The 16,515-nt window shown below is 57.1% G+C and overlaps 1 protein-coding gene and 1 long non-coding RNA gene across 3 annotated transcripts in view; one reads left to right on the top strand and one right to left on the bottom strand.

The window, feature by feature from the left end:
• The window catches only part of SCUBE1 (signal peptide, CUB domain and EGF like domain containing 1), a 147,508-nt gene that overhangs the window by 109,605 nt on the left and 21,388 nt on the right, over positions 1–16,515 (top strand). For both annotated transcript variants that reach the window (XM_054470024.2, XM_063662988.1), the window contains 8 exons: positions 729–851; positions 3,409–3,525; positions 5,105–5,227; positions 9,395–9,514; positions 9,869–9,973; positions 11,310–11,426; positions 12,012–12,149; positions 14,154–14,357. In XM_054470024.2, coding sequence (XP_054325999.2) covers positions 729–851; positions 3,409–3,525; positions 5,105–5,227; positions 9,395–9,514; positions 9,869–9,973; positions 11,310–11,426; positions 12,012–12,149; positions 14,154–14,357 — 1,047 coding nt within the window. The remainder of the gene's footprint in view (positions 1–728; positions 852–3,408; positions 3,526–5,104; positions 5,228–9,394; positions 9,515–9,868; positions 9,974–11,309; positions 11,427–12,011; positions 12,150–14,153; positions 14,358–16,515) is intronic.
• On the bottom strand, positions 13,171–15,493 carry LOC134739291 (uncharacterized). Its single transcript, XR_010125912.1, has 2 exons — positions 15,381–15,493; positions 13,171–14,450 (listed from the first exon to the last, which is right to left on the bottom strand). It is a non-coding gene; the product is annotated as an uncharacterized LOC134739291 (long non-coding RNA).

Below are 16,515 nucleotides of genomic sequence, written 5' to 3'. Positions count from 1 at the left end.
GAAGCAGCTCAAACAAACAGCGGGGGAGTCAGGCTGGGAAAGCGGGGAGCGTCAGGCCCGCTGCATAGCCCAGCTCCCCACTTACCTTTTGAAGCCTCTTGAACCAGGTGCTTTCCCTCTCTAAGCCTCAGTCTACTCCTCAAACAGAGACAAAAACGCCTACTTTTTGAAAAAAGTTTCTTGAGCGCTGACCAAGCACCGGCACCGTGGAAATGTTTTTTCACCTAGTGCTCGTGATGTCCTTCAAAATGGGTGCACTTCCTGTCCTCGCTCTGCAGGCAGGAGGCCAAGGCTCAGGGGTCCAGGAGCTCGCCAAGGTCACCAGAAGTAGTGCCTGCCTGCTCCAGCCTCCCTTCTGGCCAGGCGGCCCCCCTGAACCTGTAGATGAGAGGACATGGGAGAGTCGCTGTCCCTGCTTTCTTGCCGGGCACAGCAGCCATCAGTTCCTCTCTACTCAATGTCTCACATCCCAGGCTTGCCAAGTCTCAGGGGAAGTGGTGAAGCTTGGGGAGCTGGCCCTTCCCAGTACAACCCAGCCCCAACCCTGACCTGTGCGAGACAGGGCCCCCACCCCTCTGCACAGCTGGGGAGCCAGCAGCCAGCCTGGGAAGTGGGCACCAGGCAAGTCAGGGCAGTGTCATCCCCCGCCGCTAGCCTGCCGTCCCCTCGCTGGTCACACAAGCTGATTCTCCTGGCTCTCACTCCTCCATGCCCCTTGGCTCCCACAGACATCAACGAGTGCCTGGTCAACAACGGAGGCTGCGACCACTTCTGCCGCAACACCGTGGGCAGCTTCGAGTGCAGCTGCCGGAAGGGCTACAAACTGCTCACCGACGAGCGCACCTGCCAGGGTGAGCCCCTGCCATGCCCCAGGTGGCCCTTGGGCCCAGCGGGATTGTGCCCCTTCCTCTCCTGGGGTGACACGGGCTCCTAGGAGGGGAGGGGAGTGCGGATGGGGCTGGGCCCGAGGGAATGGGGTTCTTTATGACTCTAGGGGACATCCAGTCCAATCTGTTCCTTTTATTGATGGGACACTGAGGCTGGGGAGGGCTTCAGCACATGTCCCAGGTAGCAGAGGGAGCCGGTGGCCGAGCTCATCAGCTCACCAAGCCCCTCCCTCCCCGTGTGGCCCACGGGCCTCCCAGCAGCGAACTCCTCTGGCTTCGGAGGTGGGATGCTGCCATCTGTTGGAAAGCGTTGCACATTGCAGGCAGGCGCTCTCGAACAATCCTCACCTGCTGGGAACAAGGATAATGAGGAGGAGGGGTCTGCGCAGAAGCCAAGAATCCCGGCCTAGGAAGAGTCTAGTGGGATCCAGGATGCAGTGGGAGCCCAGAGGCTGGCAGTGCAGAGCGGGGTCGGGGAAGGCTACGGGGAGGGTCCGTTGGTGAAATGCTTGAGGGGTGAGTAGGGATTTTCCAGGAGGAGCCAGGGAGGTAAACCCGCCCAGGAGATGGCACTGCTGGCCTTAGGGGACCACAGGAACTTGGTGGGGCCGGATGAGGCCATGAGGAAGGAGACAGGTGCCCTGTGGGCCCCACACTGGGAGAAAGTGCAGGAGGTGGGGCACCCCATGTAGCAGGGCAGGGGCTGTCTTTCCCTGACGATTATCCAGCTGTGCTCTGGTGGTTTTTTGCCCGCGGGGTACCAGCAGTTGCAGGCAGCATGTGGCTTTGTCTGGGTACCGGGCTGTGCTTCTGCCTGTCAGTGCAGCTCAGGGGCTGGCACAGGGCAGGGTGAGGCCCTGAGGAGCGAGGGCTGTTCTCCCACAAGGTCCCTGAGGAATGTAAAAGCAGGAGGCTGGCGAGAGTGGGGCCAGGGCCTGCCATCCTCAGAATCATGTGTGCCCCAGGCCAGCCGCTGCCTTCCCCAGGCTCAGCCTCTTCGTCCCTGGACGGGCATCCTGGCCCTGTCTTCTCCTCAGGGCCTGAGGTCTGGTCAGGAACACAGTGTCTGTCCAGGCCCTATCAGGGTTCCTCTGACTTTGACTTTGTTTCTCTATTGGCCTTGCCAAGTTCTGCAGAGGGCTGAGGAGAGCCCTTGACCTTGCATCCCAGCTGCCCCTGAAAGAGGCAGGCAGCTGTGGAGGAGGAGGTGAGATCGCTTGTGAGGACCTGTCCTCACCCACCCCACCACCACCTGTATCTTTTCCACCCCCTTCCAGGCTCATCTTTCTGAGGCCTTGGGGCTCTGGGCTCCACAGGTCCAGCAGGGAAGGGTCCATACTCCTTTGCTTGGCACTCAGGGGACCCCAGACACCTCCCCCAGTCCCCCTTGGGCTCCACACAAGTGGACCTGCCAGGGTGGCTCCTAGGAGGGGAGGGGAGTTCAGATGGGCTGGGCCCAAGGGAACAGGTGCGTCCCCTGGGCACCCCATGCTCTTACCTCCTAGCCACTGCCTGGAGCACCCTTCCTCCACATTCATTTGCTCATTCCAGGCTGGTCCCGTCCTTCAGATTTTAGCCCAGGTGCCGCAAGCACCAGGAGGTCCCAGATCCTCCCTGGGAGGGAGCACACTCGCCTTTGAGCACCCATGCACAATTTCTTCCTTGTGTTAATGTTTTTATAAATATGCATGTATTACAAATATTTGTGAAATTACATGAGCTAATGTTTTCAAAGAATGAACTCTTAACTGCTATGCCCAAGGAGGGGCAGGTTGGCATCTATTTTGCCTTCAGGAGTCCCCATCAACTGTCCCATAACAGCCATTTTCCTCAGAATTTACGGCCAGGACAAACTTGTCTCCAGTCAGCATGGTGGTTCATTTTTTCCTTTCCAGGAACAAACACCCCATGACCTTCCCTCTTTCCCTTTTTACCTTGGCTGCCAGGAAGCTCATCATCACATTTCACATTCTATCAGAGCTCCCTTTTTGACCTTTATGGGTGGCATATTTCCTCTTCTCTTTTTACCTGTGTGGTTTTCCTTATTTTCTCAAGAAACATCATGGAGTGACGGGGAAAGATGCTTTGATCAGCATCCAAGAGGCCTAGGTTTATATCCCAAGTCAGCTGCCTCCCCAGGGCCCTGGGGCCAGCCGCAGTCCGTTTCCTGCAGGCGTGGATTCGATGCCTCTCTACCACTCCTAATCAGAGTTGACTGTGAGATAGTAAAATGGCAGAGATTCACAATAATCCCTTCCATTCACAATGTTTCTGCCCTGCTCATCTCCAGAAAAGATGTGAGGTGGCTCCCAACCCAGAAACAGAAGGCTAATGGAGACACAATGGAAAGTCGAGCAGCAAGAAGGAGTCTCCCATTTCCTGTGGGTCGGTGCTGTGCTGCGCCTCCGCCCAGGGACTGTGTGTCCACAGATGTGCCTTGAGTGACTGAGAGTGACAGGCCGTGCCCACCCACCACTCCCTCAAACTCCTCCCCCAACTTTGTCTCCCTGTGGCCACGCAGACATCGACGAGTGCTCCTTCGAGCGGACCTGTGACCACATCTGCATCAACTCCCCGGGCAGCTTCCAGTGCCTGTGTCACCGCGGCTACATCCTCTACGGGACAACCCACTGCGGAGGTCTGCAGCCTGCCCGCCAGGGCCACCTCCCCCCCGAGGCACGCGCCTGGCCGCACGGCCACCTACACTGCACCCCGCATCCCAACCCTGCCCTCAACCCTGGGGGGCCCGAGGCCTCAGCAAGGACGGGGACTGCTGGGCAGAGGGGCTCAGCCAAGGACAAGTGGGGCAGGGCTGGGGAGACAAGGGGTAGCAGGGAACGGTTAGAGGTGGGTAGCAGGTCTCTGCCAGCGCCAGGCTTTGGCCAGATGGGCACGAGGCTGGAAACCCCATTTACTAGAGAACCCGGGCCAGGAGAGGGGGCAGCCAATACCTGGAAGGGCAGACAGCTTGTTCCAGGGAGGCTTACAGCAGAGAGGGGCAGAGTAGAGGGGCAATTCGGGATCCTCAAGGGGGAGTGTTTGGCTGGGGGGTGGGGAGGCACTCCAGACGGATCCGCGTGAGAAAGCCGTGGACAGAAGGACCGAGAAGCAGACACAGGGCTGGAGCCCACAGGAGGAGGGAGCTCAGAGTAAGATGCAGATAGGGGGCGCCGTCCCACCATGCAGGCTGTGTGAACCAGCAGGGGAGTTGAGGGTTTATTCCCAGTCAGATGAGAAGCCTGTGGAGGGTTTAAGCAGGGGTGTGATATGGCCAAGTTCATGGAACTAGATGCCCCAGTGGCCACATGGAAAGGAGAGTGGAATCCAGGGTACCACTGGGAAGACAGCTCCAGGCACGGGAGCGTGCACTGCTGGAGCCGGGGCAGGGTGGGCAGGGACAGAACAAAGAGGAAGGTTCTAGATGTATTTAGGAGCCAGAGCCAGGCTGCTGGGACTTGGTGTTATATAGGCATGGTGGGTGAAGAATGGGAAGCCAAGGACGGTCCCCCTGTCTCTTCCTTTTCTGTGACCTGGGGGTAGCCACACTCACGATGCCAGGCCACTTGAAGATCAGACAGGGTCAGGCAAGAATGTGATCAGGACGCAGCTGGTGCTTGGGCTTTTGGAGGTGGGCTACAGATTCTTCTGGAAAGACTCTCGAAAACCTGGGCACCCCTTCCCTGGGCCTGCCGAGCACAGGCAGCTCAAGAACTAACAGAATGTGGGGCCCAGCCCCTTCCCCCAGCTCCAGCGGGTGCTTTTGGTCAGAGGAGGAAGGGCCTTAGCGGTGACCTCTTTCACCCTGGTGTCTGTTGTACCACAGGGGACCTGGGGCTAGAAAAGGGCTTGTCCAGAGTCCCATGATAAAATCAGTTTCACAATCCCTGGAGCAGTGCTCATTCCCTGCGCCACAAAACCTGGTTGGGTTGGAACTTTAATCGTGTGCCACCTCCTCTGCCCCCTAGCCTGGGGTGCAGCTGCTTGAGTTCAGAAAACCACCGAGGTTCCTGGGGGAAGGGACGTTGGGGTCTGTGAGGAGCCTTACAAACCCACGCGTGTGTGCGCGTGTGGTGTGTGCACTGTTCATCTGCATCCTGTGACGCTGTCCGACTCGGTGGGGTCAGGAGATTCTCACCCTCTTGCCCCGGGTGGTCCCTTCCCCTGCCAGCCGCCAGCCGCCAGCCTCCCCTCTGCCCTTACGCCCGCTGTGCTTCCAGATGTGGACGAGTGCAGCATGAGCAACGGGAGCTGTGACCAGGGCTGCGTCAACACCAAGGGCAGCTACGAGTGTGTCTGTCCCCCGGGAAGGCGTCTCCACTGGAACCGGAAGGACTGTGTGGGTAGGTGGCCACCCTGTGCTGCTGGCTCCTCCCCTGCACCTGGGCTTGGATGGGAGGGACAGTGGCTTTTCTGAGGTGGGGGTGAGCAGGACAGCCCCTCCCTCTCCTCTAGGCCTTGTATTCCCAGGCAGAGGTTCTCTGCTGTTGGGGTATGGCTGATGGGAATGAGGACTTGCAGAAAAGGAGGGGTTCCCAGGCAGAGCATGCCAGTGTCACCCAGAGGCACTGCAACAGGGACCTGCAGTGGGGAGGAGGGCACAGAGATCTGCGGGTCCGTGTGCAGCCCAGCGGTGGGGCACAGGGACCCTGCTGATGTCTCCATAGGGCTGGAAGCTTAGAGGGAGTGGGTGTGGAGGCCTCTCCTCTGGCAGCTTCCCCTTGTCCTGCTGAGGAGGCTGAGGGGGAGGAGGAGGGTCACTCGGGGTACAGCAGCCTCAGTGGGGCACAGTTGCAGGGGATGTGGTAGTGCCTCCTGGAAAGCCCATGGTCCCTGCACTCTCTGTGGGCGTGCTCGCAGCACTGGGTGCCCCTAGGCTGAGTTCTGGACGGGCCCCTGCGTTCCCTGGTTGCCTGTACATGGGACCCTGTCTGGGTGCTGGAGCTGTGGGCCTGCCCTCCTGGAACCTCCACGCCGGGTGCTTGCCCCGCCACACTCTGACATCCTCAGGGCAGCCTAAGTGAGCCTTTTAAAATTAAGTTAGAACATCCCTCTGGGCTCAGAACCCCACCATCCCCCCAACCCTCCGCCCCTTCCACCCCCCATAACTCCTCCTTTGACTCTGAATCAAAGCCACAGTTCTTGGAATGGCCCAAAGGCTGCCGCCAGCTGACAGGATTGCCCTCTGCTGTCTCCCTCGCTTGCTTCACGCCAGCCTCACTGACTTTGCGGAGCCTCCACCAGCCCTCAGCCCGAGGCTGTGCGCTTCTCTTGGCCTCGAGGACCCCACCCCGCAGCACTCCTCACTCCTCCCTTGCTGTGAGGGTCTGTGGGTGAGGCCTGCCCCCATCACCCACCCAGAGCCGTAGCCTCAGCCACTTCCGCACCCATCTGGGCCCCCTTTGCTTCCAGCTTTCTTTCCCTCCCATCACACTCCCAGCCACCAGAAGTAATGTGCACTTTACAGGTTCGTGTTGGTTTATGTCTGTCTGTCTGTCCATCTCTCTCTCCTCACTGGAATGTAAGCTTTACACAGTTAAACAGGTCTTCTTGGCCTGTCCCATTCACTGCTAGAGCCCCAGCACCTGGAACAGACCCTGACAATCACAGACACAAAGTAAATATTTGTCAATGAACACATTAACGAATATAGACCATCATTTAATATCTGAAATCAAAAGGCTGAGTTTATCACGTACTTATGGAAGGAATTGCTGTGCTGTTCAGGCAAAGTCTCACTGAACAAAGTCAACTGCTGCTCTTCTGTTGAGTTTTGGGAAAGAGCTTGTTTGGCATTGTACTGGTGGCAGAGGCAGCATTAGGGGATATCCGTCTTAGAAGCATAGGAAGGATATGGTACCTTCAGATTCTTTGCAGGAAAGCATTGTTCATTGAGGGTGTTAGGGGGTCATTGCTCTGTGGTGAGCAGGTTTACGCAAACCTGCCTCCAAAGGCCAAGGAAACTGAGTGGCAGAAGAAAGAGGCTGACACATTTAGTTTCTCAGAAGGAAACATTTGGCTGGGCACAGTGACTCATGCCTGTAATCCCAGCACTTTGAGAGGCTGAGGTGGGCAGATCACCAGATCACCTAATGTTTGTATTTTTAGTAGAGACGAGGTTTCACCATGTTGGTCAGGCTGGTCTCGAACTCCTGACCTTGTGATCCACCCGCCTCAGCCTCCCAAAGTGCTGGGATTGCAGGTGTGAGCCACCGCGCCCGACCGCTTCTACTGCTCGTTACCATCTGTTGCTTTTGAACTTTTTCTTCCATCCAAGATCCTAACACTTAGGTGAACTCATTGTGATACAGATCTGATCATCCAGGACAATAACTATCCAGCGATATCCTGAATTCTTGAGCAAATGATTGTCTGTCTCCTGGAGTTTAGGAAAATTTCCTTCAGCACTCAGCATAGCTCTAGACCTGGCTTTACATCCAGCATTAGAGATCTGATTTCTAGCTTTCCTGGGATAAGCCCTAAGGGAGGAGTTGCTTGTGTAGGAGGTGAGGGGCAGGAGTAGAGGGTGGGATGTGATAAGTGGCTGGTGAAGACGGAGCTGGGCAGAGAAAGTGGTAAGTGGATTTCGGAAGGTTTGAGTGGGAGGAAACTGAGGCCAAGGTATACCAGTGGCAGAAGCTATTAAATGATGGCATTTTGTCTCCTAACATTTTAGAGCTCCTCTTAAATATATTAATGTATTAGTTTTGATGTGTCAGAAGTTCCCACAATGACCAGTGTTATTCTAAGTTGGTGGTGGTGCTTGTCGCTGTTTGGGTTTTGTGGTGAGTAGGGGGCAGTTTGCCATTTACCAGGACAAGCACAAGTTAGGATAATAGTCTAAATTCATAAGGCTGCAGGAGTTCAGCCAGGGAAGTTGCAGCCTTGGCATAACCAGCCCATGATCATCACTTTCATCAGTCAAAAGTGTGTGCTTAGAATGACGTTCCCAGTTCCCCCAACCAGACACAGGCGGAAAGGGCCGTGCAGTCAGTGACCTGACAGCTGTGACCCCAGAATATGGAGAAAACAAAGGGGCCTCCTTTCATGTGTTGGCAGAAGGGGAGCGCCCTCAGGAAGATTTTAGAAGGGACCCAAGGAAAGCTCTGCCTAGTCGCCTACGGGAATTGGCCCCTAGTATCGTAGACCTCTGACCATTGATCCTGGGGGCCAGCTTGGATTGAGTTGGAAGCACGCAGGGCCTGTGTCACCATCTGCTCCCCAAGGAGAACCCTGTTATCTATCCTTCAGACACGAGACAAGTCAGAGCACAACAAAACTCATGGGATAAACCTTTATCTAATAGTCAAGCAAAAGCAAAGTGCCCAGCAGCAGAACACGCAGGGAAATGTGCGTCTTCGAACACAAAGTCTTGCTCCTCAGCCAGAGGGCCACTTGCTAACAAAGCAGTCAGCACGAGAGAGCAGCAAAGCAAGCGAGAGCTCAGAGTGTTGTCGCACTGTGCCCTCCCAGAAAGCAATCAGCAGGACAGACAAAATGTGGGCCCCGGGGGCTTGACCAAGGACACCTGTGGCCCACGGCGCCCAAAGGACACTGGGAAGCAAGGGTTTCTAAAACAATCTTGGAGGGACCTCCAGAATTACCAAAGGATGAGATCAGCCACCGCTCAGTATCTGAAACCAGAAAGCTGAGCTGTCGCTTAAGTAAGGGGGAGCTGTGTTGGTCAGGCAGGCTCGGGGAGCAAAGCAAACTGCTGATCTTCCCTGGGGATTTGGGGCAAAGCTTATTCCAGGCAGGTCGGGATTAGGTTGATGGGAGTCTAAAAGCATGGCCTGTGTGGGTTACAGAAGGAAGGTGACTTGACTGAGCCTGGAAGCCTGGTTACACTGGAGTAACTCCACACTGATGACTGACCAGAGTGTGAGGCTGTCACTCATGAGGTGGCTTTCAGAGGCGTGCCACATAAGCCGGTTGTCACCGACCAATTAGCCGTCTGTAAAATCAGTGCTGGTATTTACCATGGCTGTAGAACCGTCCGTCTTTTCCTAGGAGTCCGGGGGACTTTTTCATCTTGTAACGATAAGTAAGCAAGTGAGAAATTCTGGAGGGCTGTTTCGGACATCTCCAGACACCTGATGGCTGTAGCAGGGGCTGCCCCAAAGAGGTGCTTCCGAGCGATCCCTCCCACGGCCCCTCCCAGGAAGCCAGTGTTCATTTACTGCCGTTCCTTTCCGCAGTGGGAATGGACGCCTGCCCTGGAGAGCTCAGCCCTGCCCTCAGGGAGTTCCTGACCTGGGGATGGGGACACTAACCTTCTCACAGCCAGGATTAGAGCCTGAGGGGAAGGAAGGACTAAGCCAGCTGTCTGGGCCCAGCATCCCCACACGCCCAAGGGACCTGCGATCTCCAGGCGCCTTCCCACCAAGCCAGCCCAGCCTTGGAAGAAGGGAGTTGGGGGAGTCCCCATTAGGCCATGCCCAGGACCCTCCTGGCTCCAGGAAGCCTCCGCCCTAGCCTCTCTCAGCCCTCTCTCATATCTCCCTTCACAGACACAGGCAAGTGTCTTTCTCGCGCCAAGACCTCCCCCCGGACCCAGCTGTTCTGCAGCAAGGCAGGCGGTGTGGAGAGCTGCTTCCTTTCCTGCCCGGCTCACACACTCTTCGTGCCAGGTAACCCGGGCTGTCCCTGAGATGGGATGCTGTGGCAGGGGGGTCTTCCTCCCTGGGGTCCCACCATTGCTCCCAGCTGTCCTCCAGGAAAGAGCCCGACCTACGAATGAGGGTCTCTGATAACCGAGTGACCCTAAGGCAGCTGTCTGGTTTTCTGTGGGCCTCACTGTCCTTCTCAGTAAACCCAGCGGGCTCCTTCCTCCTGGCCACTTCCCTGTGGTTGTGTAGCAGAAGCTGGCGGAAGAATGTGTCCTGATCTTTGTCTCACTCCACAATCCCTCTGAGGCCCCGAGAATCTGAGGGCCGTGGGAGGGAGAAGCACCAGGCCCACCTCACCCACCGGCTTCTCTGCAGACTCGGAAAATAGCTACGTCCTGAGCTGCGGACTTCCAGGGCCACAGGGCAAGGCGCTGCAGAAACGCAACGGCACCAGCTCTGGCCTCGGGCCCAGCTGCTCAGGTAACCCCTCGGCCTGTCCATGCTGCATGCCACTGGGTGACCTTGACTGCATCCAGCAACACGCTGGCGGGGGAGGAAAGGGCACCGCCCAGGGAAGGCCTTCCTGCTCTCGGCCCTGCCCCGTGTGGCCTGGGGTACTGGCGATGAGCCAGGCCCAGGACCTAGCAGCCAGCAGGCTGCAGGCTGAGTTCCAGCTCAGGGTCAGGGGACCATGGGAGGGCCCTTCCGGCTCTGAGGTCACAGCCAGAGTGGTTCAGGGACGCTCACGTGCTGTGAGTGCACAGATTTCAGACTGTTTGGGTGGAGCGAGCCACATCTGCTATGGCTATTAGGTTCTCCCGAGTCAGAGCTGGCCTGGCCGTGCAGAGCGTGCTGAGAAGCGCCGAGGCACAGCACAGTCCCAGCCCTTTGAGAGTGACCCGCTGGGCTTGGCCAGCATGGCAGAGACAGCCTTAGCTCCTGCCAGCTAAGGAGCTGGGGGTTGTGTCTTCAGCAGCTTTTCTTATTCAGGATGCTGGATTTGATAGATAGGTGCATTTCTGTATGTTTCTTTATTTTTATTATTATTATTTTTTAAATGGAGTCTCGTTCTGTCACCCAGGCTGGAGTGCAGTGGCGTGATCTCCTCCACCTCCCAGGTTGAAGCGATTCTCCTGCTTCAGCCTCCTGAGTAGCTGGGACTACAGGCGCCCATCACCACACCTGGCTAATCTTTGTATTTTTAGTAGAGACAGGGTTTCACCATGTTGGTCAGGCTAGTCTCGAACTCCTGACCTCAAGTGATCCGCCTGCCTCGGCCTCCCAGAGTGCTAGGATTACAGGTGTGAGCCACCGCACCCAGCCCATTTCTATATATTTAATGAATATGTGATTTGATTCTAAGCACCTGTGGTGGTAGGATTCTTTAGTCCAAGGGCTATGATTTGCTCTTGCAAGGAACCGGCAGTCCTGGGATCTATAGTATTTCAAAGCCCCTTCCCTTCCTTGCTGTCCTATCTCTCTTCTGTTCTACGCTCTTTCCTAAAGCACGATCATGGCTTGCTGATGGGGAGGAGGTAGGAGGATCCCTTTCCTCCTTCACAGAAGACCTCTGGCGGGTGGCCCCTGGGCTTGAGCTTGACCCCACCATCCATGTGTTCACCCGTTTTAGGCCTTGCAGGGAGAGAAATGGGGCAAGAGAGGGTCCCCCACCCCAGGAGAGCTGTCGGGACACAGGGACTCAGATCAAGCCCCACCCCCAGCTCCAGCTGGATTTGTCCCCTGGCAGCCCCCATCCCCCACCACCTCCTCGCCTGCAGGAGAGGCCACCACCTGGGGGAATTTTGGCTTTCCCCAGATGCCCCCACCACCCCCATCAAACAGAAGGCCCGCTTCAAGATCCGAGATGCCAAGTGCCACCTCCGGCCCCACAACCAGGCACGAGCAAAGGAGACTGCCAGGCAGCCGCTGCTGGGTGAGTGGGACGCCCTGCTCCTAACCCACACCAGCTGGGCTGTAGGAGAGTCCTCATGCCTGGGAGCTGGGGCCCCAGGGTCCAGCGAGTCTGGTTTCTGAGGGTGGAGGTCGCTCTCACCTGGCAGCTGTTTATTGAATGAGAGTTTCCAAAGACATTGCAGGCTGGGGGAACAGCAGAGGGCAAGCTTGGTAGGAGGGGCCCCGGAGGAAGGCACCAGCTCTGTCCCCGTGAAGATTCCTCCTCAAACCTAACAGAGCTCTCAGCATGCAGCAGACTCTGCCCGGAGCAGAGTCCGCACTGGCCAAACCCTCAGCAGGCCCAGAGCTGGGGGCACAGACTCATTCATGAATATGTATGAGATGCCTCCACCTGCAGCAGCGTGATGGACCGGGCGTGAGACCTGGCTCAGCCACCAGCCCCTCCTGAGACCCCGAGCCAGCCCTGGCCTTCTCTAGCCTGAGTTTTTCCATCTGCACCACGGACCAGGAGGTCCTTGCCAATGGCACTCTGTGTACAGGGCTTGGTAGGACCTTGCTCCCTGCCCCATGCCGCCTTTGCCACAGTGGTCCTTTCCTTGTCCAGACCACTGCCATGTGACTTTCGTGACCCTCAAATGTGACTCCTCCAAGAAGAGGCGCCGTGGCCGCAAGTCCCCGTCCAAGGAGGTGTCCCACATCACAGCAGAGTTTGAGATCGAGACAAAGATGGAAGAGGCCTCAGGTAGGTGAGGGGTTCTCTTGGGGGCTTCTGCAGGCCTGAAGGAGGACAACAGGCTGGTGGCACTGCCAGGGGACTGCCAGGCATGAAGCTAGTCTCCCACTAGAGCACAGCTGTGACTCGGATGGGAGCCTAGCTTCTGGAGACAGAGGCAGGCCCACAAGCAAAGGGAGCTGGCAGGGGTCAACGCCTGCAACCCAGGATAGAAGAGGCAGCCCAGGGCAATGAGACAGAAGGGCCGAGGTGACCTCAAAAGTCACATGACCCTTATCTGCCCCTCCACACTCCTGCTGGGGCCCGAGAGGACAAACAGGTGCAGCCCCCCTAGAATGGTTGAGCCAAGGATTCTTTCCTAGTTCCAGAAGGGGGTTCTAATGCTGGCTCGGGTGTCACAGCAGCACTTTGCTCTTGGCTATATGTGAGTGTCAACTTGTGAATCGTTGATGTTGAAGAGATGGGATCTGTCAGCAAATAAGTGTTGTATGGGCCTGGCTGTGGGCTTGGGCGCTGTGGAAAGAAAAGTCCCCACCCAGGTAACACTCTCAGAGAGGCAGACACACGTGCAAGCCACCCATTGCCAGGTGAGACTCTCGGTGGTGGGGGCACAAGAACAAACAATGCATAGAACTGAGGTCTCTCCCCACCGGAGGGCTTAGGAAATGTCTTAGTCTGGCTGGGCGCGCTGGCTTACGCCTGTAATCCCAGCACTCTGGGAGGCCAAGGTGGGTGGATCACTTGAGGTCAGGAGTTCAAGACTAGCCTGGCCAACATGGTGAAACCCTGTCTCTACTAAAAATACAAAAATTAGCCAGGTATGGTGGTGGGCACCTGTAATCCCAGCTACTCAGGAGGCTGAGGCAGGAGAATCGCTTGAACCTGGGAGTCAGAGGTTGCAGTGAGCTGAGATCGTGCCACTGTACTCCAGCCTGAGCGACAGAGTGAGACTCCATCTCAAAAAAAAAAAAAAAAAAAAAGGAAATGTCTTAGTCTATTTGCATTGCTAAAAGGAACACCTGAGGCTGGATAATTTATCAGGAGAAGAGTTTATTGGCTCTTGGCTCTGCAGGCTGTCCGAGAACACGGCAGCAGCATCTGCCTGGCGAGGCCTTAGGCTGCTTCTGCTCACAGAGGAAGGTGAAGAGCAGCTGGCATCACATGGCAAGGGGAAAGGAGCAAGAGAGAGGGGAGGGGGTGCCTACATCTTTTCAACAATCACATCTCATGGGGACTAGTAGAGCCAGCAAGAACTGACTACCACGAGGACAGCACCAGGCCATTCATGAGGGACCTACCCCACGACCCAGAGACCTCCCACCAGGCCCCACCCCCAGCATTAGGGATCAGATTTCAGCATGAGGTTTGGAAGAGGCAAATATTGAAACCATATCAGAAAGCTTTCCCAGAAGAGGTGCCATTTGAATGAGAGCTTAGAATCAAAGCTCACTGGGTGGAAGAGGTGGCAAGGAATGGCATTCAGGCAGAGGGAATAGAATCGGCAAAGGCACAGAGGTCAGAGAGAGGAGGAGGTGTCCAGGAAGCAGTAAGTAGGGCCGGGTGGCTAGACATTGGAATCCACAGGGAGTGTCAGAGTGGAGGGGATGAGGATGGCAAGGCCAGACGGGGCTGGACCTTGAAGGGCCTTGGATTCAAGGCCAGAGAGCTGGACACTATCCTTGGGACAGTGGCAGTCCCCAAGAGTCTTTGAGTGACAGAAAGGAGTTCTTGCCCCGTGAGTCGAACCCTGGGGGGTGATGTGTTACAGTGGCAGCTGCCTGGATTGCACTCAGATCTGCCGCGTGGCCTTGGGCAGGCCCTGCCTCCCAGGTCCGCAGCCTCCTCATCTGTCAGATGGGCATGACAGTGACCCCTTGCCCCAGGACTGTCGTGAGAATGTGCTGAGGTGGTCCGAGTCCAGTGCAGGGCCTGGCACGGGGGAGCCCTCAGCTAAGAAGGCAGTGGCTAGCAGGGTTGCGGGCGATTCATGTTCTGTCTCTCCTGCCCCTGCAGACACGTGCGAAGCAGACTGCTTGCGGAAGCGAGCAGAACAGAGCCTGCAGGCCGCCATCAAGACCCTGCGCAAGTCCATCGGCCGGCAGCAGTTCTACGTCCAGATCTCAGGCACTGAGTACGAGGTAGCCCAGAGGCCAGCCAAGGCCCTGGAGGGGCAGGGGGCATGTGGCGCAGGCCAGGTGCTACAGGACAGCAAATGCGGTGAGTCCTTGCCCATGGCCACTCAGATGCCGACTCCGTCCTTCCTTGCACATGAGCGGGGGTAAACAGTGGTGGGCACGCAGGGAGAGACACCTGGGGAGGGGACAGAGAGATGCAGGGGCCTGCTGGGGAGAAGGACTGCAGCCCTCACGGTCATCACTGTCATTTGAAGAGCACTTCTCTGTGCTGGGCCTCGAGCATGTGATCACAGCCCTGAGGAGGGACAAGGAGCGGACAGGACAGCAAGGCCACAGTCAGGGGCGCGAGGGGGCACGGGAACCAGAACAGGCCCTCTCTAGTCTGGGATGTGGCTCAGGGAAGCTTCCTGGAGGAGAAGTCACGTGAGCTGAGACCTCAGGGCTCCAGGAGTTGGGGAGCCTGAGTCAGGGTCGGGGGACAGAGCAGCGATGTCGTGAGGCCTAGGGCCGCTCAGGAGGATAGATTCATGCTGCAGGGAAGCAGGTGAGGCCGGCCCCCAGCGGGCTGGTGTGGGCTGGAGGGGAGAGCCTGGAGGCAGGACAGGCAGAACCAGCACACGAGACAGTCCTAGTTCTAGTGGAGCTCGCGTGCCCGTGCGGAAGATGGACAGTGGGGCCAGTGAACATGCCCACAGGTACAGTGAGGCCAGAGGTGATGGAGTCTGGCAGACACCACTCTGAGTTGGATAGGGAGCCATAGGAATGCTTAGAGCAAGGACGCAGGCTCATTAGCGCTGTTATGGGAAGGCTGAGTAGTGGGGGCGGAGCAAGGACGCAGGCGCGTGCGCTCTGTTATGGGGAGGATGAGTAGAGGGGGTGGAGCAAGGACGGGGAGAAGCATGAGATGGAGGGATCTCCTAGGGAGAGACAGACTTCAAGGACGAGTCCAAGGGTGGCCGATTGGGCAGAGGTGGTATCGCTTCCTGGTGCTGGCCAAATCCCCAAGGATTTGAGGAAGAGTGGGCTGGGGGGAGGGAAACTTGAGGAAGAGTGGGCTGGGGGGATGGGGTGTGCAGGCTGGACATGTTCAGTTTGAGACGCTCACAAGTCATCCACATGGAGATGTTGGATGGGCAGTTGGAGTCACAAGTCTGAAGCCTCAAACAATAGTGTTGGCCGAGGGTGTAAACTGGGAAGCCGGTGGAGAAGAGATGATACCTGGCGGGGAGGGGGGAAGTTGTTGGAGAAGAGGTGACACCTGGCGGGGTGGGGGGTTGGGGGAAGCTGTTGGTAAAGAGATGACACCTGGCGGGGTGGGGGGAGCTGTTGGTAAAGAGATGACACCTGGCGGGGTGGGGAAGCTGTTGGTAAAGAGGTGACACCTGGCGGGGTGGGGCAGCTGTTGGTAAAGAGGTGACACCTGGCGGGGTGGGGAAGCTGTTGGTAAAGAGGTGACACCTGGCGGGGTGGGGAAGCTGTTGGTAAAGAGGTGACACCTGGCGGGGTGGGGAAGCTGTTGGTAAAGAGGTGACACCTGGCGGGGTGGGGAAGCTGTTGGTAAAGAGGTGACACCTGGCGGGGGTGGGGGGAAGCTGGTAGAGAAGAGGTGACGGCAGTGGGGGGGGACACTGTTGGAGAAGAGGTGACACATGGCGGCGGGCAGGGCAGAGGTGGGGGAAGCTGTTGGTAAAGGGATGACACCTTTCAGGGGAAGGGCCAGGTTGGGGAAGCTGGGACTCTGGCTCAGACAGTGGAGGGGGACAGCCGTACTAACAAGGGGCGACAAAGGGAGCTTGGTGATGTCATTCTTCTACTTTCTTTTTTTGTTTGTTTGTTTTTGTTTCTGAAATGGCATCTCACTCTGTAGCCAGGCTGGAGTGCAATGGTGTAATCTCAGCTCACCGCAACCTCTGCCTCCCAGGTTCAACCTATTCTCCTGCCTCAGCCTCCCAAGTAGCTGGGACTACAGGTGGGCACCACCGTGTCCGGCTAATTTTTGTATTTTTAGTAGAGACGGGGTTTCACTATGTTAACCAGGCTGGTCTCAAACTCCTGACCTCATGATCTGCCCACCTCGGTCTCCCAAAGTGCTGGGATTATGGGCATGAGCCACTGCGCCCAGCCTCTTCTACTTTCAATAACTTATTTTGGGCTGGGCATGGTAGCTGATGCCTGTAATCCCAGCACTTTGGGAGGCTGAGACAAGTGGATCACCTGAGGTCAGGAGTTCGAGACCAGCC

This window comes from Pongo pygmaeus, chromosome 23 (assembly GCF_028885625.2).
Source record: "Pongo pygmaeus isolate AG05252 chromosome 23, NHGRI_mPonPyg2-v2.0_pri, whole genome shotgun sequence".
Taxonomy (NCBI): domain Eukaryota; kingdom Metazoa; phylum Chordata; class Mammalia; order Primates; family Hominidae; genus Pongo; species Pongo pygmaeus.
The sequence above is the reverse complement of the archived record's forward strand: the minus strand, read 5'-3'. Positions and strand labels throughout refer to the sequence as shown.